This window comes from Rattus norvegicus, chromosome 10 (assembly GCF_036323735.1).
Source record: "Rattus norvegicus strain BN/NHsdMcwi chromosome 10, GRCr8, whole genome shotgun sequence".
Lineage (NCBI taxonomy): Eukaryota > Metazoa > Chordata > Mammalia > Rodentia > Muridae > Rattus > Rattus norvegicus.
In genome coordinates, this window is record NC_086028.1 from 63,175,092 (window position 1) to 63,202,055 (window position 26,964).

At 49.2% G+C, this 26,964-nt stretch overlaps 1 protein-coding gene across 20 annotated transcripts in view; it reads left to right on the plus strand.

The window, feature by feature from the left end:
- The window catches only part of Myo18a (myosin XVIIIa), a 101,241-nt gene that overhangs the window by 22,789 nt on the left and 51,488 nt on the right, over positions 1-26,964 (plus strand). Inside the window, exons 1-3 of one of the 20 annotated variants that reach the window (XM_063269360.1) lie at positions 21,266-22,024; positions 23,198-23,257; positions 25,632-26,315. The exons of 16 other annotated variants lie outside the window; for them this stretch is intronic. In XM_063269360.1, coding sequence (XP_063125430.1) covers positions 21,800-22,024; positions 23,198-23,257; positions 25,632-26,315 — 969 coding nt within the window. In that variant the 5' untranslated portion in view covers positions 21,266-21,799. Of the gene's footprint in view, positions 1-14,994; positions 15,066-21,265; positions 22,025-23,197; positions 23,258-25,631; positions 26,316-26,964 lie in introns of those variants that run through there. 3 more of the 20 variants (XM_039086344.2, XM_063269365.1, XM_039086340.2) reach the window with 3 other exon arrangements.

The window sequence follows — 26,964 nt, forward strand, 5'->3', positions numbered from 1 at the left end:
GGAGGCAACTCTCCTGAGTTTGTCAGCCATATCTGTCTTCTCAACATTTCCAGGGCCTGGTTCCTTTCTTGGTGACCTTTGCTGCTCCTGTGCCCTTTGTCCCCTGATCTCATTTCTTCTCCCTCCCATTCCCATTTCTGTAAGGAGCTGACTCACTTCCTCCTCCTAACTCTACTCACTGCCAGGTCCCGTGGCAAACAGGGTGTATGCAGGGAGGGAGATCTCACCCAGGGCACAGCAGTGGGACTTGGAGGCCATCCTTGGCTCTGGAGCAGAAGATGGGGAGGAGGGATGGCTCCAGGCCATAGGGAACATCCCCCCCCCCCCCCCGCCATTGTGCAGTCTGGATAGGGCATCAGGGGACACCTGCTTTTGTCACACTGGAGGACATTGACAGCGCTGTGATGAGGGAGTCTATGCTTTCACTAGGACTAGAGGCTCCCGTAGAAAGCTAGATCTCAGCCCTGGGTGGCATGGGCTAGAGGCCAAGTGGTGACAGCACTGTCAGGCAGCTTGAGAACGTTATGACCCTTTGTGACACCCAGTCTCATGCACAGACCCATCACATTGAATGGACAGTATTTGGATGTTTAAATAGAATCTTCTAGATGCCCAGCGAGGAACAAAGATTGGATGTTGTCTCCTGTGTAAGTTCTTGCTGATGGGGCTCTGTCTCCTGCCTCCCTCTTTAATGAACTGGTTTGATTGTGGAATCGACGGCAGAAGTCCGATCTGAGCTGGAGTCATCTTCCACCTCACTCTCCCCTGAGCTGTCCAGGCTGTAACAGCCTAAACCTCTACACTCCAGGCCCTGGGAGGGCCCAGCTTGTGCTGAGCTTGGCATAGCCTTGCATCCTCCTGAGAAGATGCCTCAGGTACCCAGGGTGAGCACAGGCTGGGATCAAGTCCCCACCCATTTGGACTTCATCAAGGTTAAAGAGAAAAAAAGTGGGGAGTGGAAAGATGGCTCAGTGGGTAAAGGGATAGAGGACATGAGTTTTGCTCAGGGAATGCACATAAAAAGCCAAGTGTGTGGCATATGCCTATAATTCTAGCACTGGGAGGCTTAGCACTAGCCAGCCAGACTAACTGTCAGTGAGCACAGGTTCAGTGATAAATCCTGATAAAAAGAAGAGCTGGGCGGAAGAGATGGCTCAGCTTAGGCTATGGCTCTTGCAGTGGACCTGGGTTTGGTTTCTAGCATCTCATGCAGGCTCACAACCACTGTAACCCCAATTCCAGGAAGTCCAATGCCCTCTTCTGGCCTCCATAGGCACCAGGCACACATGTGGTATACATACAGATGTGCAGGCAAAGCACATGAAGTTATAACAAAATAAATCTTAATAAAGAAGAAAGAAAAGGCAGAAAAACGATAGAGGAAAAGATCTCACGTCAGCCTCTGGTGTATACACATACACACACAAACATGCAGATACCGCACATACACGTGCATGCAGAGGGATAGATACCAAGAGAGCAACTGGGCCATGGCCTTTGAGGCAGGGTGTGTTGAGGGGAAGGGGGAGGGGGTGCGCACTGCTGTGGTCTGCCTTCCTGGAACCTAGTGACAGCAAACAGCCCTGTTCCCCACAGCATTGAGCTGTGCCTGGCAGTGCCCCATGTACTGTGGCCTCAGAGTCTGACCTCAGGGCTTCTGAATGACAGGAGTTTCTTGTGTAGGTTGTGGGAACTGGAGAAAGTGAGGGGTGCCAGCCTGACCCCTACCTGAAATGCCCATTCCCTAGCTGGTGGGAGCAAAACACACTGCACAGGCACATTAGACCCCTCTGTGTCAGCTTAGACGCAGTTGCTAGCCCATGCTCCACTGGACTCTGTGGCAGGACCCTTGGTGTGAGAATGGCCTAGGCACTGCCCGTGTACCCCCTGTTGAGCACTTTTGCTATTAGTCTCCAGCCCTTAGTTCTTTATCCATAGGAATCTTGGCTTCACAGCAGAGGGGTGGGTCTCAGAGGAGGCAAGGCTGAGTGTTTCCATTTTACTTAGCTCAACTGTTGGTGTTTCTTCTCTGCTGGGTGTGGTATATATCAGTAATCTATCTTATCACTTGGGAGTTGGAGGCAAACGAATCAGGAGTTCAAGTTTAGCATTAGCTACATAGCAACTTTGAAGCCAGTCTGGACTACATAAGACCTTACCTCAATAAACAAACAAACACAAAAGCAACTAAAAACAAAAACAAAAGACGGGCTGGAGAGGTGAGATGACTCCGTGGTTAAGAACACTTGTTCTGGGGCTAGAGAGTTAAGAGCATTGATTGATGGGCTGGAGAGATGGCTGAGTGGTTAAGAGCTCTGACTGCTCTTCCAGAGGTCCTGAGTTCAATTCCCAGGAACCACATGGTGGCTCACAACCATCTGTAATGGGATCTGATGCCCTCTTCTGGTAGATCTGAAGAGAGACAGTGTATTCACATATAGTAAATAAGTAAATCTTAAAAAAAAAAAAAAAGTGTTGTGTGGGTTGATGGACATAGTACATTTATAATCTCTTTGAATAGCACCTCATGAACTAGTAAAGTAGTTCCCCTAACCTCAGAGGGTAACAGGCCTGAAGTGGATGCCCAAACCCTTACATATACTATGTCCTGTCCATGGATATTTATGGTAAATTTTAATTTATAAATTAGGCACAGTAAGAGGTTAACAGTAACAGTAAGATAAAACAATCCTAACAGAACATTGTAATAAAACTTAAATGTCCATGTGTAGTGACTGACACCAGGAACCCCAGCATTTACTAAGCAGAGGAGGAGCAGGAATTCAAGATTGCCCCAGACTACATAACAAATTTGATGCCAGCCTGGGCTGCATGAGTCCCTGTCTAAAAAACAAAAACAAAAAACCCAAAAAACAAAACCCCAAAAAACCCAACAAGCAAATGAGAAACCTGAGGAATTATTTGTTTCTAGAATTTGCCATTAGGTTGTTTTGGACTGCAGTTAACTGAAACTATAGCAGGTGGGAACCGGGACTGAGAGGATGACTGTCAGGGCTCCAGAGTGAGCCTCACTGTCACCAATCCACTTCAGAACCCCAGGAAGTGCTTGGTGTCTGAGTGGAGACCATCTGCCTGCAGAAGTGCTGCAGGCTCTTTTCCTGTTAGTGATGCAGCTGTGTGTCCTTCACTCATGTCCTCAGGCTGTGCCTTTGCCCAAAGTGTCCTTCCAGTGGAGCTGGAGAAGCAGCCTGAGGGCTACTCTCATGGACGACTCTCCCTGAGTTCCAACCTGCTCTTTACAGTTTCCTGCCAGCTTTTCAAATCTTGCTGAGTTTTCTTTGTCTGTCTGGTGCCAATGCCTCTGAGTTCCAGATCTTCTGATTGGTTCCCAGTTGGCAAGCTTACTCTGCTCTCTGTTGTTGGCTGTGTCCATGCCTGTCTTGCTCCCAGCAGCCCATCTCCAGTAGGGCTAAGCAAGAAGAGAGGCGCAGAATTTAAAGGCAGCTGTTACCTGCTGTTTCCTGGCGTCATCCCTGTCACGCATAGGAGTTTGCTCAGACCCTCTTGTGTAGATTTTCTAGCTAATATAGCAAAGCCCTGAGATTCAGGCCCTGTGGTAGAATGTGCTAGCAGTCAGATCCGCTGTGCTGTCTCGCCCTTCTACCTACCCAGGCTTAGTAGAGCTTGTCTGAGTCACTCCAGCAGGTACCCAGAGTCCGTTGTCCTCATGAGGCTGTCTAGAGGGAGATGTCCAATTTGGCCTTCACTGCCCTGTGGCCGAAGTCCTGGCCTGGGACAAGGTGACTTCATTGACTTTATTTGCCCTTGAAATGAACCTTGAAGGTTTTGCTTAGGACCCTTTCTGGGACACCACCTATGACTGAGTCCCGCAGCCTGTGCTCTGGTGGGAACTCTTCAGGCTGCTACATTCCAGACATCTTACCCAGTGCCTGGCCCAGAGACTGTGGAAACAAGGACGGATTGTGCTGGACTGAGGGGCTTTCTCCCAAGCTAGGGCGCCTTGGGGTGGAGGCTGGCTTTCCTTCCATCTCCTTCCAGCCCTGTGGCGTCTGGCTCCTGCTCATTGGCTGGATGCTAATTGTGACTGCTCCCTCTCCCCGTTTCTTCTTGAGGCCCAGGGAACAAGACTCCACACACAGGACAAGGGTGTAAGCAGGCTGTGGGCAGGGGTGGGAGAAGCTTGGACAAGAATGACCTTAAGCACCCTGGAGGGGGAACCCCTGGGCCAGAACTGTCCAACAGAACACACTGCAAAATAGAAATGTCCTGTGGTCATGAGGCCACTGAACACTTGGAACAAGACTAGCGCAACAGAGAAGCAGAACTTTACATTTTACTTGTCTTTAATTTAATGCAAAATATTCCTGGTATTTTTAATGTAACTTAAATGTAAATTGCTTTCACAGCCAGTGGCTACTGTGTTGAACACTACAGCTCCAGATGGCTCCTAGAAGTATGGGGTGGGGGCAGGGAAACAGTTCTTACAGTCTTATCTCCTTCTGCAGAGTGCTACCCCCCCAACCCCCCCCCCCCAGGCTGAGCCTGGTGGCATTTCCCCTTCCTGTCAGGAAGGAAGGTTTGTTCTCTGGCAATTTCTCCACTTCACCAACTCTGGAATCCTGATGCCCTAGGGACAACAGATCTCTGGCAATGTGCCACCACACTGTGGCAGTGCCTCCCCACCTTGCCAGGCGTGACTCTTGCCCAGCTTGGTAACACACAGGTGCTCACACGCCCAGTGGGCTTGGCGGGCTCTGCATGTGGGGGAGGAGACCAGGTAGGCAAAGCTGGGGCCTGCTCCTGCTTCTGTGGAGACTGGGCCTGGCTTTGTTCTTACTTCAAAGGGTTCTAAAAACAGGCCCAGTAAGGGCCTCAAGAAGTGAGCACACAGATCTTCAAATACAGGATCCATGTGCCTCCCACCCCCTGCCCCCATTTAGGGGAACCTGAGAGTGCCTGACGGAGCCTCTCTGACTTTGAGAATGAGTTCTGGGGTTGGGGATTTGGCTCAGTGGTAGAGCGCTTGCCTAGCAAACGCAAGGCCCTGGGTTTGGGCCCCAGCTCCGAAAACAAAACAAAAAAAAAAAAAAAAAACAAAAAGAAAAAAAATAAAAAAAACAAACAAACCAAAAAAAAAAAAAAAGAGAGAGAATGAGTTCTACAGGATGCCCGCTCTCACACCCTGGAAGACCTTCCTTGGGCTTTATTAAATCAGTGTGGCTGACCCTTAAGCTGGTTTTCCTTTCTTCTTCTGTGGAAATAGAGAAAAGCAGTCATTTATATGAAGAGAGCACAATGCTTCATTGTGCTCGTTCTCGAATGTCAGCCAGACAGGATGGGATGTGAATATAGTGAATGTGCTGTAATTAGTAGACGCAGACCCAAGTCTCCTGGCGATTTGAGGCAGGGCCTGGTGAAACTGTCAAGACTGGTCCTGGGCTTTGAGTCTTGTGGAAAAATCGGAAAGGCAGAGGCAGTTTGGAAATCCCCAGAGCTGAGGAAATCCCCGGGGGCTGAGGATCCCTAAAGAGAAACAGTAACCCCTGAGCCACCAGTCAGGTGGTCTTTCTACGCATCCAGGATCTGACTGTTTAGTTTTAGGGGTAGACACCTGTTCTTGGTAGAACAGGCAAAACTGGTGCGCTAGTACAGAGTTCCCAGCAAACCTTTGGATGTGCAAAACTGCAGTCTGGTGGAATGAAAGGACCCAGAATGGCTGATCCTTGGAGTCTTCAGGACAGAGATCTGTGACTGCCCGCCCTATGCCCACTGACTCTACTGACTGTACTACAAAACTCAAGATGTGGCTTGAATCTTTGAACTATAAACTCAGGTATTCATTCATTCACTTTATCCATCAGTAAAAACTAAACATCTTCTAGGTGTTGGAACTATTTCAGGTACTAAGGATAAGTCAGTAATGAAAACAATGTAGGTGCGCAGCTCATTTTTTTTTGTACCTTCTTTGCCATCTCTGTCCTAAGTAAAGTGAGAGGCCATCTTGCTACTGCAGCCCCCCTGAAACCTCAGCTCCCCCGGACGCTTGCTGGGGGCGGGCCCAACAGAGGTGAAATCCTGCTGCCTTGGCTGTGCCAGTAGGTCCATGAGAAGGGGAAGGCTGTCCTCTGCCGGGATCTGGTGGCACTGCAGGGCGGAGTGGCTCGGGAGCTCGAGCGCATGCGCTGAGCCTGGCTCCACCCATGCGCTGGCGGATAAGCGGAACAGGAAGTTCAGCGGTAGTCAGGTCTGAGGCTCATTTGGCCATTGACGACTCCTAGTGTGTGGACTTTCGGACAGTACAGGTTTCCCTTTACCTGCCCCTATCCTCTTGAGGTCATCTTTAGACTTCTTTAAGGACTTTAGCTGCTTCCCTTTTGGGATCCCTTGCTCATTTAATGCTATTAAAATATGGAGGCATCCCTGCTCTGGCATTTTCTGTAAATACTGTTTAAAGCTGATGTTGAGGAACCTCAGTAGTCCTCGGATGGGGTACACCTGTCACGATTGGTCACTGTCGCCCTCCTACTCAGGAAGCATAAGTTCTGTGGTTTCTCCCCAGTCCTTAGGACTGAGTGCTTGAAACAGGGCTCCCTATAATGTCCCTAAACAAGTTCCATTTGTTTTATGTTACTAGATGCTGTAAATTAGTAATACAAACATGTAATTGGTACTCATTTATGGAAATAGTGTTACTAGGTTCTTTTTGTAATGATTTATTTTTATTTTATTTGCACTAGTGTTTTATTTGCATGTATTTCTGTGAGGGCATCAGATCCCCTGGAACTGGAGTTATAGATAGTTGTGAGCTATCCTATGGGTAATGGGAATTGAACCTGGGTCCTCTGGAAGAGCAGTCAGCATTCCTAACTGCTGGGCCATGTTGCAGCCCTATAGATTCTTTCACATTTACTTTTATTATTATTAGTATGTGTGTGTAAGCATGAACATGCTACAGTACACAGTGAGAATTTGTGGACTCGCTTCTTTCCACCATGTGGATTCTGGGATCAAATTTGGTGGCAAGTGCCTTTATCCACTGAGCCATCTCAGCCTGAGAGACTGAACAAAAACAAGTCATTTATTTGTTTAGAGACAGGGTCTCACTGTGTATCTCTGGAACTCACTATGTAAACCAGACTGGCCTGGAACTTACAGAGATCCACCTGCCTCTTCTCTGTCTCCTGGGGGCTGGAACTAAAGTTGTAGGCCAACTTGTCTAGCTTGACACGTGTGTGTGTGTGTCTCTGTGTGTGTGTGTGTGTGTGTGTGTATGTGTGTGTGTATGTGTGGTGTATGCATATATATGTTTTGATCTTCAGGAAGAACTAGAGATAATTGGGGCTGAGTAACATGCTTTCTTTAAGGGGTTTAAAGAGAATCTCAGTTTTAGTGTTTCCACCCTACATATTTTCTGATAAAGCAACTATTCTGTCATAATAGCACTTGTGTGGCTGAGTAAGTCATTATGAGTTGGAGGCCAGTCTGAAGTACTTAATGTAGTGAGATCCCGTCCCCTCAAATAAAAAACCCAAAACAAAAAGAAAACAACAAAAACCCCAAAGCCCCTGTCTTTTACGGATTAATAAATCAATGAACAAAACCCCCTCTCTTTCACAGCCTGGCTCCAAACTGTACCATGTGTGTCTGACTCCCTCACCAAGAGAAATTTTGATGTCTGAACCCTCCCAGAACTCTTGGCGCCCCTCGCTGAAGGACCACAGACCACATTCTTACTTCAGTTGTAGCTGTCCCGGGGCATTTGTTCTTTCCTCCGCTGGCCTTTTTTTTTTTTTTTTTTTTTTTCCTTTTCTTTTTGAGAAAGTCAAAGCTAAGTCACTACTTTATGCCACTCACCCATCCTTGTCCATGCCTCGTCTCTAAGCAGAGTCCAGGAGTGGGTGAGTGATGGGTCACCACAACAAACATCCCACCCGTGCCTACTCAAAGGGTAGTTAGTTCTCCAGAGATGGAAAGGAAGCAGACATTGTGTTTCCCCATAGCATTCCCTGTGGGATGTTACAGTGCAGCACTGCTAGCCACAGGCCCAGCTTCCTCCATCTCCTCCAGTTTCCCACAAGGCTTCCCAGGGCTCTGCTTAGCTAACTACAGGGCCAAGGACCTCTCACCTCATGGCTTGAACAGCATGACTGTGTAGAACACTAAAGTTTTGGCCCCATGTGGATATCCTCTTTACTGGATCCCACTCCACCAGTTTATCATTGTACCTTCTAGATGAGTTGGGTAAATCCAGTGCTTCTTGAATACCTACTGTGTGCTTGGTGTTGGGTAATAGGATAGCTTTGAGTAAGTCTTTCAGGAAGATATAAAATTAACTATGCCCCCAGCACCGAGAACCAGAAGAGGGACTTATTCAAGTGTGTGAAGTGTGTGTGTCAGGGTCAGGGAGAAGGCTGTTCCGGGCCTTGAACGCAGGGCTTCAAGCACACTAGGCAAGCACTCTATCACTGAGCAACAGCCCTCCAAATTCATTTCAATGAGTAAAACTGAATTTATTAGGGGTTACTTACAGAGCGATGGACATGGTTTCCTTGAGGTCACCAATCTGTCCCCAGCATGAAGGTCCTATTTTATCTGGCCCTAGTCTGCAACATAATTGCAAACCTGGGTTCTGAGACCCACCAGTGTTTCACCCCAGGGCTGGACAGCAAAAAGGCACAGACCAGAGCAGAGTCAGGGAAAGCAGCTGTACGCTTGTGTGTATTCCGTATTCCCTATCAGGGTTTCTGCCCATCTCCGCAAATGCCATCCAGCTGTGGGTGAGATGGTGTGTTTTGCTGTAGCCTGGCATGCAAGGTGGAGTTAACTCTGGCTAGAGGACCAGTCTCTATAGATGGCAGATGAAGGAGGTGAAAGTGGTCCTGATGGGAGAGCAGGCTTAGACATGTGACACCAATCGATAGCCATTCAGAACATGAACTCGGGCTCTGTAGTCACGGCATGCACACAGTAAACTTCAATGAGTTCAAATGTATGTTTGTGCACGGAATTGTATTGACCCAAGATTACTGAAAATAGTACTCTGGGGATTATTATATGTTGTGCACACTGTGCACTGTGCTTCCATGGAGATAGACTGTATAGAATGGTATGGAGGTTCCCCCTCCTCCACAGGAGATGCGTTTCAAGATCCATAGTAAATGCCCGAAAGCTTGGCTAATACTGAGTCCTAGGAATAACGTATTTTTCCTATTTGCATACCTATGGTAAGCCTTAATTTATAAATTAAGCACAGTAAGAGATTAACAGGAAGTAATGAAATAGCAGTAATAATAACAATGTGCTGTGATTAAAGGTTACAGGGGTTGGGGATTTAGCTCAGTGGCAGAGCACTTGCCTAGGAAGCGCAAGGCCCTAGGTTCGGTCCCCAGCTCCGAAAAAAAAAAAAAAAAGGTTACATAAATGCCAACTCTCAAAAAGTCTTACTGTGGGGCTAGAGAGATGGCTCAGTGGTTAGGAGCACTGACTGCTCTTCCAGAGGTCCTGAGTTCAAATCCCAGCAACCACATGGTAGCTCACAACCATCTGTAATGGGATCTGATGCCCTCTTCTGGTGTATCTGAAGACAGCTACAGTGTACCCACATACATATGTAAATAAATCTTTTTTAAAAAAAGGTTTTACTGTGTTCCCAACTATAGGAGGTACTTTTCAGCTTTTCTCTGGCATATCTGGTTTCTGGCCTGTCCATTCCCCCTTTAGGGGCGGAATTTATTTATTTAACAGTCTAGTGATTGAGTCCAGGGCTTTACACTTGATCTTAGCCAAAAGGCCGAGAAGCGATTGAGTCCAGGGCTTTAAGCATGCTAGCTAAGTATTCTCCCACTGAGCTACCTTCTCATCCCCGAGGTCATTATTAAGTAGAAACATTGTTACTTGAACACAGCCCCCAGGTCCTGTCATAGTCCACCTGGCAACCAGGATGACTCCCCAGTGACTTCTGGTCAGACAGCATTTGTGGTACCGATTCATGTCTAGGAAAGAGCGGGATGATGGGAAATTTCATCATGCTACTCAGACTTACGTGTAATTTAAAAATTATAAAAACTCTATTTCTAATATTTTCAAACCACGATTTACCTCAGCCGAAAGTGTGGGCCACGGAGCAGGGCAGGGAGGCACTGTATAGGGGCAGGGCCACACTCACTACATACTTGCTGAACAATTTTAGGGATTTTAGGAGAAGTATTTATTTTTTATGCATTTTGCCTACATGCATGTCTGTGCGCCACGTGTGTGCCTGGTGCCTGTCGAGGCCAGAAGTGGGCATAGAATCCTCTGGGACTGGAGTTAGAGGCAGTTGTGAGCCACCATGCGGGTGCTGATGACAACCCATGTCCTCTGGAAGAGCAGCAGCCAGTGTTGTTCACCAGTGAGCCGTGTGCCCCACCCTAGGAGGTTTTGACTGTATTCTGTTCTCGTATTGCATGATGACTTTAGAATCTAGTGTTACATAATGCGTGACTCTCCGTATGTAACAGAGGACCACACAAGTGTGTAGGTGTAGATATTGAGCACCGTGGTTTTGAATGGTAATTTAAATGATGCTAATCCTAAAGTCACCACCTATAATTTAATTTGTCAGACATAAGCTTCCATGTACTATCTTCTAGTCTCACAACAACTACACAAGGCAAGAATCATATTTGACTGCTGTAAGGGGTGGGATGGGGGAAGGTGGTAACTTGAAAAGTGGAATAATTTTGTCTTAGATGGGAAGAGAGAGGCTGAGCTGGGCTTCAGCCCCAGGAGTATGTTGTTGCTTCTTCTGTTTTTGCACTATACTTCTGGGTGGGCCTTTTATTTTTTATTTTTTCCATACACCCCAGAAAGATATTCTAAAGAGGGTAGAGCTATAGGTGGGCCTCTAGGAATAGGGAGGGCTGGGCAAGGTGGAGGGGCTGGTGGCCGTTTGGACAGGGAACGTGGGGAAGTTTACATGAGGTTGCATGAGAGAATGAAAGGTAGTCAGGCCTGCAAATAAATTGCATGAGAGAATGAAAGGTAGTCAGGCCTGCAAGTCCTGGGGATCCTCCTGTCTCCATCCTCCTAGCTGCGATCAGAGGTGTACACCACCACTGCCTGGCTGACGTGATGGGTATTTTGCTACACAGCTGTGGACCATGTGCATGCTGTATCCATGGAGACCAGAAGAGGGCGTCAGATCCCCTGGAACTAGAGTCATGGTTGTGAGCTGCCATGTGGGTGCTGGGAACCACACCCAGGTCTTCTGGAAGGACAGCTGCTCTTAACCACTGAGCTCAGTGTGTTACGTGTGTTGTGTGTGTTACGCATGCGCGCGTGTCTGTGTGTGTGTGTGTGTGTGTGTGTGTGTGTGTGTGTGTGTGTGTGTGTGTTTTGAGATAGGGTGTCTCTATTAGCACTGGCTGACCCAGAACTCACTATGTTGATGAGGCTGGTCTAAAATTCACAGAGATCTACCTATTTCTGCTTCCTGTGTGCTGGGGTTAAAGGCATGCACCACCATACCTGGCTTTCTTCAATCATTTTTTAGTAGAAAGTCACATATTTAATTTGTATGCATCTGTGTATGTATGTGTGTGATATGTGCACAGCTGTATGGGTAGAGACCTTGGAGTTAAAGGTTTTAAATGACTACTCTAGGCATGCTTTAGCACACATTCATACATACCTATATGTGTTCATGCATACGTGGGAGTGTATGCACATGTGCTCATGCATGCGTGGATGTGTCTATGTGAGCATATACCACATGTGTGAGAGTACCCACAGAGACCAGAAGAGGGCACTGGATCACCTGCAGCAGGAGTTACAGGTGGTCGTGATGACATGTGTGCTGGAAACCAAACTCTGGAAGAGTGGGACGTGCGCTTAACTTTGGAGCCATTCCACCAGCTCCTGCTGTTGGATTTTTTTTTTTTTAAATGTGCATTCTAGGGTTTTGAACTCACAACACTTATATGACAAGTGTTTTCACTCATTGAGACACCTTCTCAGGGCTGGAGAAATGGCTCAGCGGTTAAGAGCACTGACTGCTCTTCCAGAGGTCCTGAGTTCAGTTCCCAGCAACCACATGGTTCCTCACAACCATCTGTAATGGGATCTCATGCCCTCTTCTGGTGTGTCTGAGGACAGCAACAGTGTACTCACACACATTAAATAAATCTTTAAAAAGAGAGAGAAGAGCACTGACCTCTCTTTCAGAGACACCTCCTCAGCTATTAGTTACACTTTGTTTGTAGGTGCCCTCTCCACGGGAACCCAGGAACTCAAACATGTTAAATAAATACTCTATCCCCGAGGCCCTGGCCAGCGTAGTGTATGTGCTCAGTCTTCTACCCTATGCTGACTCTATGCTATAGGCATTATTACTTCCCCGACTTTACTGATGAAAGCGATGAATTATAGAGTAACCGTTATTGTCCATAGTTACTATGCAAAAGAGTCTAGATTGAACCAGGAAGTGTGGCTCTGAAGGTTTTATCTTTAACTGTGGCATACTGTGAATACGTCTTTTCAAGCAGTGGTTCTCAGACTTTAATGTGTATCAGAATTACTAGAAGCTAGGCTGAGCCTAAAATGCTGGGCCCCAGCGCTCTGGATGCAGAGGCTGGAGTGAGGCTTTAGCCTTTCTAGCCAGTGCCCACTTGATGTGGACGCTGCTGGTCCGGGGACCAGACTTTGAGAACTAAATCTTTTCTATCCCATACTTGCCTCTTATTGACTGGGAAATAGTTCAAGCATAATCTTCAGTACAGAGAAGCAGGGAATTAAAGTCATCTGCCCATGGCTACACAGACTACCCACCGCCCACACACCCATCCACCCATCCATCCATCCATTCATCCATCCATCCATCCAACAGCTGGCACATTACTACTAGGTTTTATGCCTGCCTCAGTGACTTTTGCTTAAGCCAGAATCACCAGGAACCTGGCTTGGGGGAAACACCTGTAATCCCAGCTCCAAGAGCCTGAGACAGGAGGATCTCAAGTTCAAAGCCAGCCTGGACTGCTTAGCCAGATTCTCTCAAAAACAAAACAACATACTAAGTATGGTAGTGTGTGCCTGTAATGCCAGCATTTGGGAGGCTGAGGCAGGAGGATTAATTAAGGATTTGAAGTGACTTGGGCTATATAATAAGTCCCAAGTCAGCCTGGGCCATAAAGTGAGACTGTTCCACAAAAAACCAAAACCAGGGCTGGAGAGAGGGCTCAGTGGTTAGAGCCTTTGCTTTTCTTGCACAGGACCTGGGTTTGGTTCTCAGCACCCATGTGATGGCTTCAACTATCTACACCTCCTATTCTGGGAGATCTGACACCCTCTTCTGACTTCCTTGGGCACCAGGCACACATGTTTGTACATACACAAACACAAATAAAACAGTCGTACAGATTAAAAACAAACAAAACAAAAAGCATGGAAAGAATCATCTGGAATGTTTTAGAAATCCCAGTGCTTAGGGCTCCTTCCCAATTAAATCAGAAACCGAGGAGATCCAGACATTGTATCTTATACTAAAGCCTAAATTCTGAGGCTTTAGTGAGCATTGCTGTGCTCAGAGGAACCCAGGGATACAGAACCTTTGACAGCAGCATTGTCCCAGGAGGGCCTCCCTAGGAAGAAGCACCACTTCCCTAGACAGCAGAGAAGCGTGTTTCCTGATAGTCTGTGAATGTGTGCGCATGTATGTGGGATGGTAAGACTAGGTGACTTGCACAGTGTCATCTAGAAAGATCAGAGAGACCAGGCAGTAGTGGTCCACACCTTTGGTACTAGCACTTGTGAGGCAGAGGCAGGCAGATCTCTGAGTTCAAGGCCAGGATGGTCTACAGTGTGAGTTCCAGGACATCCAGGATTCTACAGAGAAACTCTGTCCACAAACAAATAAAAGGCATGAGGGCTGGGTTTGGTCCTTTTGGGCAGTTCTTAATCATTCTCTTCCAGGAGAATGTAATAGCTACAAGACCACGGGTGCTTAGAACTGACCGTGAGTGACGGATAAGCTTGGGTTTTTCCAATCCCTCCCTCCCTGGAAAGGAAGGAGGAAGCAATGACTGTTTCCATTTTCCACAGACACTTGGCAGGTCCTGTCTTTTCCCTCATTGTTGTCTTTCTCCCAGTACCCATCTCAGCGTCCAGGGTATCTGGTAGTGTTAACTAGAGCCAGGCCAGGGTTTCTAACAAGGAACACAAGTTCTTCACTGACAACCATTGTTCATTGGCCAGACACCCCCAGCTTTCTCCATTTGCAGGGCTGAGAGCTCTCCACCCCTCCCCGCCCACCCCACTTTCCTCTGCCTATGAAGCAGCTGGCTGGTGTGTGGGAGAAGAAAATGTGGGTAGAGGGAGAGCAATTGATTCTCTGCATGTCTGTTCTAATGAGGCAGCAGCAGGAGACCTCACTCTGGCTGGTCTTGTGGGTCTCTGCTCTTGCTGGACCTTATAGGATTGCTGTGAGGTTGCTGTCTGGGCCTAGTGTGCGTGGGCCCCGCATGTCATATTGGATGTAGTGTTAGCGTCTCTATACAGTACTCAGATGGCATAGTTAGGGGTATGATTGACGTGTTCCTGAGTACACTGTGCTGTGACTGAGTTCATGCATGCTGGTCGTGTGTGTGTGTGTGTGTGTGTGTGTGTGTGTGTGAGCGCGCATGTGCTAGCCTCAATCTTGGCCTGTGGGGCCGGGGGCTGCAGGTCTCAAATTCCTTTGCTATTTTTAGGGAACATATCAGCTCAGCTGTCCAGGAGCCTGAGTGTGTGTCAGAAGGAAAGTGCCACTCTCCCTGTCTCCTATCCCTAACCCCAGGACACTGTCTGTCCCCCAACCCATGCCCTTATTTGAAGAGCCTCCTCTCCATTCTACCCAGACCCCATTGCTCTCTGACATACCTGGTCCCCGCAGTCCTTTAGCCTCTGCTGTCTCCACAGCTCTGGCTGGGCTGGGCAGCTGCAGCGGGAGGGGCCTGGGAGAGGGAGGGGACCAGGGGCGGGGCTGCAGCCTGTGCTATTCTGAGCTGCTAACGGGAGCAGCAGAGAGAGGAGACTTCTTGCTCTGAGCTGCTCCAGGCCAAGCCATGCGGGTGAGTGTCCTTCTGACCCCAACCCCGGAAATGTCCCGGCCTCCCCACGGTGTTTCCTCATTTAGGAAAGGAAGGCGTCCTGTTATTTCCCCAGATGTGGCAAAAGTAGGTGGAGAGGAAGGGGTGGGGCTGCCTTGGGGCTCCTCTCTTGATCACTTGGTTGAAAGGGCAGTACATGGCCCCAGCTGCCTCAAGGCCCCTAAGAGGCAAGGCATATCCTGGGTCTGACTCATGATGATTTGGGGTGGTTTGATGGGAACCATCTTCTAAACCTCAGTTTCCTGAGGCTGCCTCCGCCACCCCACAGACCGAGGCTCGCCTTCCCCACAATGATGACTGCTGGGAGGCTTTTATTTCTTCCAAAGCCAGGAAACCAAACATGTCTTTGGAGAATTTGGTCCTGCTTTGGGTTGATGTGGTAGCCCCCTCTGCCCTCTTACTCTAGATGGAAAAGATGGCCTTGACAGGGGATGGTCCCTGTGATTGGCTGGAATCTTCTTCCTGTCTTCAAGAAGAACCCAGCATGGCCTTCTCCATTCCCATATCCAGGATACTTAGAAGAGACACACCTCAGAGATGCCCTGTCTTCTGTGAGCTTCTTTATCTCAATTTAAAGAAAACTTTTTATCTTTATTGGGGTGAGAGAGTGTGTGTGTGTGTGTGTGTGTGTGTGTGTGTGTGTGTGTGTGTGTGTGTGTGTGTTCTGAGAACCAAACTCAGGTCCTCAGGCTTTAGCAACAGGCATCTTTTACCTACTGATCCACCCTGCCAGCCCATGACTCTCTTTCAGAAAATTATTCCAGAGCAGTAAGTTCCTTAAAAAAGCAAGTGAGGAGAGACATAGCTGCCTCCCAGGCCATCCTGTCCTCCCCTTTGCCCCTCCAGCCACTAAGGGTAAGGTTTTCGATTGAGTCAGCAGTTGGCAGAGTGTGAGCTGGCCTGGTGCAGAGGTGTATCAGAAGCCTGAGATGTGCCCATAGCATTTCTGTCTCTCTGTGCCCGAAGAACTGCCCTGTCCCAGCTGCCAAACTGGCATGGCTATGGAGCTGTGTGGGGGCAGAGCAGGCTGGTGCCTGAGGGAACCCTTCAATCTGGGAGCTAGGTGCTTCCTGTTCCAGCCTACTCCCCTGCATCCTGCATACCCAGGCCACCAGCACCTTGTCTGTCACAGACTTGGGACCATGGGAAATGGCAGTAGCAGATGGCAAAGTGCCCCACAGAGGAGCCTTGAGTGTCTTCAGAGAGGGGAGACCTCCGGCAGGCCTGGCTGTCTATCCTAGGAAACCCTGGCCCTTCTACAACTGCAGTGGTGGCAGGAAGCCGTCCCATGGCACCTGCTTCCTCCAGGCGGGTGGGCAGTGACCCAGGGTTCTCTACTGCTTTCTGTTCCGCCCTGCTGTGGGGGAGGGCCAGCTCTTCTTCCTCTCCTCTTTTGGCTGGCAATGTGGCCTTCAGGCCCTTCCCTGCAGAACTCCCCTTTCCCCAAGCCACTTTGTAGAGCGGTTGTGAGTGCAGAGCTATGGAAACTACTGCCTTCTACCCATGCTGTTGCTGTGGAAGGCCCACAGTATAGGTGAACAAGGAAGGTGTGGGGGAAAGCTGGCCATGTCCTCTAAAAGCTTGGCAAAGGGCAGATCTGAGTGTGTGCATTTTAGATCTGTCACTTGTCATGAGACCATGGTAAAGTCACGTGATCTTCTGGGTCTTCCTTTGCTCATTTCTAAAGCAAGACTCATGCTGATGTCTACTTCAATGTTGTGAGCCACAAATGGGACAGTGCTTGTTAGGGGCTGAGCACAGTGCTCAATAAAGATTGGCTGGATCTGTTGCTGGATAGCAGGTGGCTTGTATAGCATGGTGTGGCACTGGGTTTGATTCCCAGCACTGCAGAAGAGAAGTTACTGCCATTGCTTCTATTTTTTCTTCCCTTCCCTTGTTCTCAGATAAGTGGGTGCTAGGGTGAGATTCTCCTGAGAGTTCCCCTGTGTGCCTTGGAATGGGGAGGAAGAGAGAAGAGCATTGCTTGTTAGCATAGAGCAACAGGTTGGAAACTTACCTCAGCCACTGATGGCATTTCAGTTCCCTCAAGACATAGTCTCTGTCCTGGAGTTACTTGCTGCTCTTGGGACTCGGATGTCTGGCTTAGACGTGTAACACTTAACAACATCCATCCAGGCTGGGCATTCCTGGCCTGAGGGGGCTGCCTACCAGGTATGGTTATCCTCAGGGTCTTTGAACACCCATGTCGCTTTCTTCTCCTTTTTCTTCTCTTCCTTCTTTCTCTCTCTCCTTTCTTTTTTGAGATTTATTTTTGGCATTTTGCCTGCATGTATACCTGTGTGAGAGTGCCACATCCCCTGCAGTGGGAGTTACAGACAGTTGTGAGTCACCATGTGGTTGCTGGGATTTGAACTCAGGACCTCTGGAAGAGCAATCAGTGCTCTTAACCACTGAACCATCTCTCCAGCTCCCTATATCCCCTTTTCTTAACACAATGTATTATGGTAGCTAAGGGAGGGTTGCAGGTGTTGACACAGCGGGAGGGTAAACCCCTGGCCTTGTTTCCCTGAGTGACAGGAGCCTTTGAGGATAGACTGTCTCAACAGATTTCTCCTCTTTGAAAAGAAATGCTTCTAGCTACTATCTCTCCCCTCACCCCTTTTTTTATTGACTATTTAGCCATCTTTACAATAAAAACAAGCAGTAAGTAACAACTGCACAGCAAAATAAATAGCAAGCCTGTCTATTGTGTTTAATTTACAACATCTACAAAATTATTATGACCACCATTTGCATGCTATTTATGTTCTAGTTCTTTTTGATTGATGTCATTTTGTGTGGAATTTTCCATATGGTTTCATTGTCCACATCTTTGTTTGTGTAAATGGCAGCACACTCATGTGTTGAGCTAAAGCCATTGTTTCGCTAACCAGCTTTCATTCTAGTCCTTTGGGCTGTTTGCAGTTTGACTGTTGTGTGGAGTGCATCTCTGAAAAAGTGCTTGCATGAGCTTGTGAGTTTTCTTTTCCTCTTTGTTTCTTGATGTCAGCTCATTGGGCATACATTCCTGCAGATGAGTGGCTAGACCAGAGAGGATGCGAATCCCTGCCTTCCTGGAATCCCTGCCTTCCTGGAATCCCTGCCTTCCTCGAACTGGTCCCACTGCCCGAGTTTGCTATCTATTTACGTTGCTAAGTTTGGAAGTTCCACCTCCCTTGTTTGTGTCACATCTCTGAGAATCGGGATGGACAAGCTTTCTTCTCTGTAGTGTGTATGGGGGAAAGAGACCAGATGGAATGAGCTTTGGGCCAAGAACCCTGCCTCCACTCCTGTTTCCTCCATTTTCATATGACTGACAACTTGTCAAAGCCTAATGGTGTTATGGGTAAGAGAGAGTCCTGGTCAGGAGGAAATCCCAGTCAGGGAATGACATAGCTATCAAGACCCTCCTGGCTGTGAATGCCACTTAACTGAGGAGCCCTCAGCAACTCTCCTTTATGTAAGGGTTGCTCTCAGAGGGTGAGGGGTGAAAAGCCTCAGAGGAGAGCGCTTAGGAACACACTTTCCTTTCCATTTTTCCGAGGGAGGAAAGAGGTGACATGGGGAGAGAGTTGACCAGGGTCTCAGAAGGTGATGGGGACATACTGGAGTCTCCCTTTTGTAAGTTCAGAAACTCTGCCGGCCTCTGCCTTGGCTTGAGCCAGATCCTGCAGAGCTCCGAGGAAGAGAAGACACCGAGGACGAGATGATGGTGAAGGGGGCCGTTTAGACTTTGGAGTTAGACCAACTTCAGATTAAATCCAAGTTCCACTTGGGAGGTGGAGGCAGGAAGATCAAGAGTTCATGGTCATCTTTGGCCGCACAGTGAATTGAGGCAGGTATAGGCTATTTGAGATCATGACTCAAAACAAAACAAAACAAAACCAAAAACCAACCCTCCCCTAAAGAACAAAATGCAAGCCCCATCGTCTATCATCTTTGTGACATTAGAGCTTTCAGAATTCTTTTTCTTGGTCAGCAAAATAAAAATCATGATTCCATGTCAGAAGATTACATTAGAAAATCCAGATTATCTGGGTATGGTGTACATGTGTGTAGTTTCAGCACCCATGCAGGCAAAGACAAGGTGATCACAGCAAGGCAAACCTGGTCTATGTAGTGAATTCTAGGCCAGCCTGGGCTACATGGCAAGACCCTGTCTCAGAAGAAAAAATAATAAAAAAATAAGTTAGGCTGAGGAGATGGCTCCTTAGGTAAAGGCGGTACAAGCAAAAGAACTGAGTTTGGATCCTAAGCACTCAGATGAAAATGCCCTGGTGTGGCAATGTGTACCTATAACCCACTACTGGAGAGTGGAGACACAAGGAGGGGGCTGGGAGCCCTGGATCCACTGACAGACTCTGCCTCAAACATTTTTATTTTATTTTATTATTTTTTATTTTTTTTTAAAGATTTATTTATTATATATAAGTACACTGCAGCTGTCTTCAGACACAACAGAAGAGGGCATCAGATCTCATTATGGATGGTTGTGAGCCACCGTGGTTGCTGGGAATTGAACTCAGGACCTCTGGAAGAACAGTTTAACCACTCTTAACCACTGAGCCATCTCTCCAGCCCTGCCTCAAACATTTTTAAATGGAAGGGCTGGTGAGTTGACTCAGTGGCTCAGTCCATGCTCTCCAGCCTGACAGCCCGAGGTAACTCTGCAGGACTCACGTGGTTGAAGAGAACCGAGTCTGCCAGTTGTCCTCTTATGATACATGCATCATGATGTGCGCACACACACGCACACACACTCACAAACTCATATAAATGTAATAAAATTAAAAGAAATCAGGTGGAGACGTGATTGAGAAAGGCATCTGATGTTAACCTCTGGCCTCCGTTCTTTTCTGCATGAATGAATACACCCACATCCACACACAAATAAGTGAATGGAAGAATGAATGAATGGATGAAAGGAAGAATGGGTAGATAATTAGGGAAATTTATGTTACATACTACCTTGTATGGAGTCCGTTTCAATGTAGGCATTCCTTATTCAGTAGTTAATGTTGGAAATGGCTGGAGTTTCTAGAGCAGAAATGTGTCAGTCTGGGACAAGAGTCCTTCTCCCTGGGAAGCCTTGATCCACAGCAAGTCTCTAGCTCTGGGAGAGACTTGTTCGCACATCTGGAGTCACAACCACAGAGCCACTGCTGTCAGCTCTGGGGCCACAGTTCCTTCTCTGCTCCATATTGGATAAAGATGGCCCTGCTCCCGGTCCCAAAGGGAGAGGAGAAATTCAGGCAGTCCTCTCCCAAGGTACAGGGGCAGCTTTCCCCACATGCTGTCAGAGTGATACTCCCTGGAGTAGCTGGTGCGGAGGGGTGAACCAGATGTCTAGTGACCAGTATCCTTCTGGGTCATAGGAACCTCCCCAGACAAGTAGGGAAATATAAACACGAGTCCAATGACCAAATGAGCCAATTAAATGTAAAGCCTGTAGCATATTAACTGGAGATAGTAAGGTGGAAGTGAACAGATTACATATAGGGCCAGGATGTAGCTCACAGTATGTGTGAGGCCCTGGTTTCCATCCCCAGAATTTCACAAACAAAACTAACATCTAACTACTTATTTATCATAGTCAGCAACAGGAGCAAACCAGATCTTTAGAGCTATGGAATGGAAGTAATTCTTGGTGAAAGCTCTCAGAGCAAGGGTGGATCCTGGTGCCACTGACCTGCAGATAGGAAAGCTTTGCCCTGCCAAAGACCCCCTGCCCCTTCTTGCCAGGCAACTTGGGATGCCAGCAGAGGGCAGATGTGCTGGGGTCCTGAGGCAGTTTGCTTAGCCTCCGTCCTGGAGAATCAAGGGCGTGAGTGGCTCTCCATCCCCCTCCCTGACCTCTACAGTTCTGGATCTGGAGGTGACTTTATTCACTATCTAGAGCAGTCTGGCCCCTAATTCTCCAGGCAGGCCCAGAGGGGTGAAGTAGCTTATTGGAGGACACACAGCTTCCCAGTTCAGATGCTCTCTATCCGACATCCACCTTGTCTCTGTTCTCTTCCCACAGTTTATTCCTCAGTCCTTCCGTGACTGAGTTTTGGGATCCTCCCTTCTATCCTTTCCTCTTGTCACCCACAGCATTCGATCCAGCGTCCCAGCGGGTCCTGGCCTTTAGGAAGACTCTGAGTCCCTGAGAGGCCCCGCCCCTATTTCTTCTCTTACTTGGGTACAAGCTGCCTCCAGCACCATGGCCTTTTCATCGAGATTTGCCTTCTGGGAGCAAAAGGGAAGTTGGATTTCAAAATCTTGGTTCTCTTATGTGCTCGGCATGGTGAAGCTAGAGACGGATTGGAGCATGTGTGTGCATATGGCGGGGGGCGGGTGCAGGGAGAATGGCCAGTGGCTGCGGAGCCCTTTTCTGTCTTGATGGCTTCTGTGCTGAATCACTCTCCTCCCCAAGCTCCACCTCTGGTAAGCTGAGAAGCCTTTTGTGATGCTGGTGCCTCTCCAAGTTAATCCCTCCACACCCTTCCACCGCCTGCAGCTCAGACTCTCCCCTGGGACCTTGGGGTCCTAGGGAAGGCTTAGTTCTGATGCCTGTGGAGCTCAGACTCCCTGAGTCTGGGAGATGAGGTGGGTAGAAGAAAGGAGCTTCGAGTGGGGCTTTCAGGCCAGTTGTCAGCTAGCTCCAGAGAGAGAGTAGTCCAGGCTGTGGCTGACTTGGGCATGCCTTTGTGTGTATGCACAGTCTCTGGCTGGACAATGACCCACAGAGCCAGAAGCTTCAGGGAGGGGGGAGGGCTAGGGGAGTGAGTCAGCCTGAGGCTAAATTCAGAGCTGAGCTCATACCTGAGCCCAGTGTCCCAGACACTTTGAGGGGCAACCAGCATTTCCAATGCCTCACCTTGGACAGCTGTTTGGGACCCCAGACACAGGCTACTGGAGAAAGGACAAATTTGGAGCTGGTGAGGGACTCAGAGTGAACTTAGAATCTGGGCCATATGAGAAGCCAAGCTAACAGCACTGTGTGCATTAATGAGAGTGGCTGTGCTTTGGGAATACTTAATACACTCTAACCTGTGTGCCTAGGGGCTAAGGCATGGTGTGATCTCTGTGGGGAGGGAAGGCGGGCGGCCCTTGCTGAGGAGGACACAGGTACAGACCCTGCATATGTCGTATGGACCCTCCCCTTCCCCTTCTCTGTGCAGACCCCAGCTTCTGAAGTAGGAAGGTTTCCTCTGCGAGTCTTTGCCATCTTCCCTTGCCTTGTCAGTGAGAACTAACTGAACCCCAGACCCATGGATATGCTTCGTAGACAGGACGTAGCTTCAATACCGCAGTGATCATCAAGCTGGACCGTGTCCAGGCACTGTTAATTGGAGCTCAAAATTGACCATGGACCTTGGTTGAAAATGAACAGCCCACTTCTCTATTAGATAATTGATTCTGGATGTTGCTAAGAATATCTCCCATTAGAAGTCAAGGCTTCTTCCTGGGCGCCTGTCTTCCTACTATGCAGGAAAGAAAGGCTTGCTGAGGATGCCCTGGGGTTAGGGACAGAGCTAGTTGCCTCAGGAAGGAAGGAACATTAAGTTTCCTGGGACTGCCTGGGTCTTCTGATCCTGGGGCTCAGCTCCTTGGAGTCCATTTCCCAGCTCGACTTTGCATTGGAAGACCCTTCAGAGCATCCACATCCAAGTCCTTTCCTAGACAGTGACAGCAACTGTTGTCCCCTGACTCTGCACCTTCTGTCTGACTCAGGCTGCCAGCTCTGGCCATAGCATGAACCCCCACCCTAGCCAGGCATCTCTCTCTCCTCCACGTCTTAGCTTGGGTTTCCTTGCCCCATTTGCATGGATGGCCATTCTGTGACCCTGAGATCATGATGTGGTGGACTTCTGACAGCCCAGTGGGCTGGCTACTGAGACCACCAGCATCCTTGGGTTTCAGTTTCATATAGACTCTTAGTTCTTATAATGTCGTCTCTGGTCAGTTTCAATCTCAGGAAACTAGACATCTTGCTCAGACCCCTATCCCCAACCCCAGCCCCGCTCTGCTTCTAGGAGCCTCTAGAGAAGGGCCCTAGATCTTTTCTCCCTGCTTTGACCTGCCAGTGACTTCTCTATCTACTCCCTCAGGTTAAAGAGGAGGACAAAAGTGTGCCAAAACCCGGCCCTCCGGGCAAAGAGGAAGGGGCTGTAAGTGTTTCCCTGAGGGGTGTGTGTGTGTGTGTGTGTGTGTGTGTGTGTGTGTGTGTGGTGGGTTGGCCTTGTCCCTTCCAGTGTTGCTGGTGTGGTTAGAGGGAATGTCAGCAACGGGGTGGAAAGTACAGTGCGTGTACCACCACTTTGGGTACAAAAAGGGAGGAGGGAGACTAAGGTGCTTTGGGGCCTACCCTCTGTGGTCCACCCCCAACCCCTTTAGTTGATTACTTTCAGGTTTGGTTTCAAGGATGTGTGGGAGCAGGTGGTGTGGGTAAACTCTCAGGTCAGGGAGCACGGACCAAATGAAAGCTCAGCTGTTAGGATTCTGCAGCCTGCACTGGGCGGCCCAAGACAAGGACACAGAGGGATAGAGGGATTCAAGGCAGCTGCTGCTGGCACTTCCACCCCACCCCACTCCTCAGCTGCTCTGTGCACAACCTTTGTGCCATAGATACCCAATGTCCCCAGGCCCTACCACCTTAGGACAGAGACCCTGAATAAAGCTGGAGAGGGAAGGGTGAGAGGGAAGATATTTTCTGAGCAGTGTGTCTAAGAGAAGATGCAAACATTTTCAGGATAGGCAAAGTGTCCTTGCTGTCCCTACTTACTTCCTTGGATGATTGATTACCCAGGCTTGTGGCTTCCTCTGGAACCGTAAACAATCTGGGAAGGCCAAGGCTGACCTGGGATTTCAAAGGATGTGTTTGGGGGCTGGGGATTTAGCTCAGTGGTAGAGCGCTTGCCTAGCGAGCAAGGCCCTGGGTTCGGTCCCCAGCTCTGAAAAAAAAAAAAAAAAAAAGGATGTGTTTGAGATGTGTAGAGCCACAGAGTACAGAGTAGCCCAGATTCTCTCTTTCTCTTCCTTCCTTCCTCCCTTCCTTCCTTCCTTCCTTCCTTTCTTTCTTTCTAACATGTAAAGTGCTTAGAAGAGTGTCTAGCAGGCAAAAATACAATGTATGTGCTAGCAATTACTGTCATGCCCCCATCTTTACTTGTGGGGGTTGAGGAGGAAGTCAGGAATGGGAAGGGAAAAGGACCTGACAGTTGGAGCTATGGCCAGTTCCACAGTCCCCTGTCATGCCCCCCAATACTCTAGGCCTAAGAAGCTGAAGAAGAGCCCTCCCTCTTTACCCCTCAGTAGACCGTCCCTAGAGCAGAGCCTGGACCAAAGCCCGTGGCTCAGCTGTGCTCAGAAGAGGAGCCACCCTCTGCATGTGGCAGGTCTGTCATCTGTGAGTCTGTAAACAGGCATGGCAGCCAGCCCTTCACAGCGTGTGATCTAGAATCACGGTTGCTCAGGGGATGGAGGAGTGAGTTCTACAGCTCAGGGAGTAACAAGTCACTGTCCGGTCAGCTCCTAAATTGACCTTGCCTCCAACCACAGGCAGTATGGTTAGCTTTGCAGGAACTGCCCTGTCATTAGCCAGCGTGGCCCTCCTAGTAGCGGCTGGCCTCCCGCCTCCCCAGACAGTTCCTGGCATAGTATCAGGGAGGGAGTGGGTACCCTAGATAGAGAATGCCAACCTACACCAGGCAACTCCTGGATGCCCAGAGGCTGGTAGCCACCCAGCCCAGCTGGACCCTGCTCCCCAGGGAGCATGGTGTTGCTTAGGAATGCTTAACCCTTTGTGGGCCCAAGTTGCTTTCCTTTATCATTCCACACATGCTCTCTGGGAGGTAAGAGTCTCTAACCCACGAGAAGTTTGTAGGAGGGAACAGTCCAGCACTGAGTCTCTGCAGCTCCTAAGAGTGTAGGTGCAGGGGAGACAGTGGCTACGGACCAGAGGAGCTGGGTCGAGGGAGAAACTTGACTCAGGAGGAGTACTTTGTCAGTTTCTTCCTGCAGGACGGTCAGGCAGGGGGTCCGACTGCCTAGAGAATTGAGTGATGAGGAAGCAGGGATGGCGAAGGCAGGGAGCCCCGAGGAGACAGGCCTGGGACTGGTGATAGGAGCTGACCTCCTTACCTTCCAGCCCTACTGGCTGTGAGGTTATGGGGTGCGGGTGGATTGGGCCTTGGTTGCTACTCTGACTTAAAGACTAATTCTAAGGTGCTTATGGCCTTTGGGACCCTTTGTGTTAGTGTTTTCAGTGCCCTTCACACCCTCTGGGGGTGGCAGCAGGGTGATCTGTGAGAAAGAAGAGCCAAGGTTTTCCATGCAGTTGTTCTGTCCAGATGTCTAGACTCTAGAAGGTAGAGAGAGGAATACTAGAGGAGAGAGGGGAGTTTCTGCATCTGGGTGCTGTTTGGTGGGTGAATGGAAGATCTGTCTTGGGGCCGAGGCCACACACCCTTTCATCCTGTGTGCATGATGTGGGTAGGGGTATGAGGTTGCTACTCATGTCCACCTGTATTTATGTAACTATAGCTAGAGACCAGCTCTAAGGACAGCAGTGCCCCACCTAGGAGTCCTCAACCTGCCACCAGCCCGGTACCCTCAGAGACTTCCCAGAGAGTCAAGAGTCCCGAACCCACGCTCACTATGAATGGCCTAGAGGCTGCCCCAGCAGAGGGCCCAAATGAAGAGGCCCAAAGTCTGTCCCGGAAGCGGGTGGCGAATGCAGTGAGGAAGGTGGTCAGCAAGGTACTGCCTGGCGAGGAGCCTGGGAATGCCAAGGAGCCTCCAGGCCGAGGAGCCAAGTCCCCTGAGCATCCAGCTCGAGGCAAGAAGGGAGAAAAGGCAGCCTCTAGTCCCAAGCCCCCACCACCGCCACCACCTCCTCCTCCTCCTCCTGCTCCACCAAAGCCTGAAGCAAAGAAGGAGGCGGCCAAGGATGAGCTCTCCCTGGGCCTACGCAGTCTGATGTCTAAGGGCAGAGGCAAGGACCACAAGTCCCGCAGCAAGCAGCCTCCTGGGAAAGGGGAGAAGGCCCCCAGCCAGGAGCCAGCCCCTTCTGGAGAATCGGGCTCTCCAGACATGGTGGACTCCCCAAAGAAAGCAGGATCCCCAAGCCCAGCGCAAGAGCTTGCTGAGCCAAACTTGGCCAGCCCGAAGCTGACGCCCTCCGGAGAGCAGCAGGCCAAGTCGCCAGCCTCTGATGTGCAGCAGGAGGTACCAGAGTGTGCCACTAACCTCCTATGCCCCTCCCTACTCTTACTGGAGGGCTTAGCACCCTCATGGTGACTTCCTCACTCCTGGGGGAACCTTGCATGATCAAAGCTGGCCCAGGGTTATGTGCCCCCCATGGCAGGGGCTGCATGACTTTCGTTAACTTTGTGTCAGAGTGAGTGATGGCCTGGTCTGGCCTGGTTGCTGAGATAGGAACTGCTGACCAGCATGCCGCAGGCCTTTCCATGAGAGTCAAAGCCTGAGTCTTGGCAGAGGAGCGCAGGGTGGAAACGGGTTTCTTAAGTCAGGTGATCTAGGCTCATCTCCTCAGCCCTACCCCTGGGAGACCTCAGCAAGGTCTGGCTCCAAGGGCCTGTCTGTCCAGTGGGGAGTTATAACGTAGGTCCTAAGTACCTTCTATGGGGCTGTAAGTACTGGGAACTAGTCATTTTTCTATCTTGGAATGTTTTCTGGTATACATACAAGTAGCCACCTGCAACCACCTTGTGGGACTATGTCCAAAGCAGACCCATGAACATTCTCACTTCAGGATGATAAAAGATCAGCGTGGTTTTGCCACCAAAATAATTAAAGAAGAATCTTTTGTCTGGGGGACTCTTTGGAGTTCTGAATGGTGGCTATGCTAACTAGA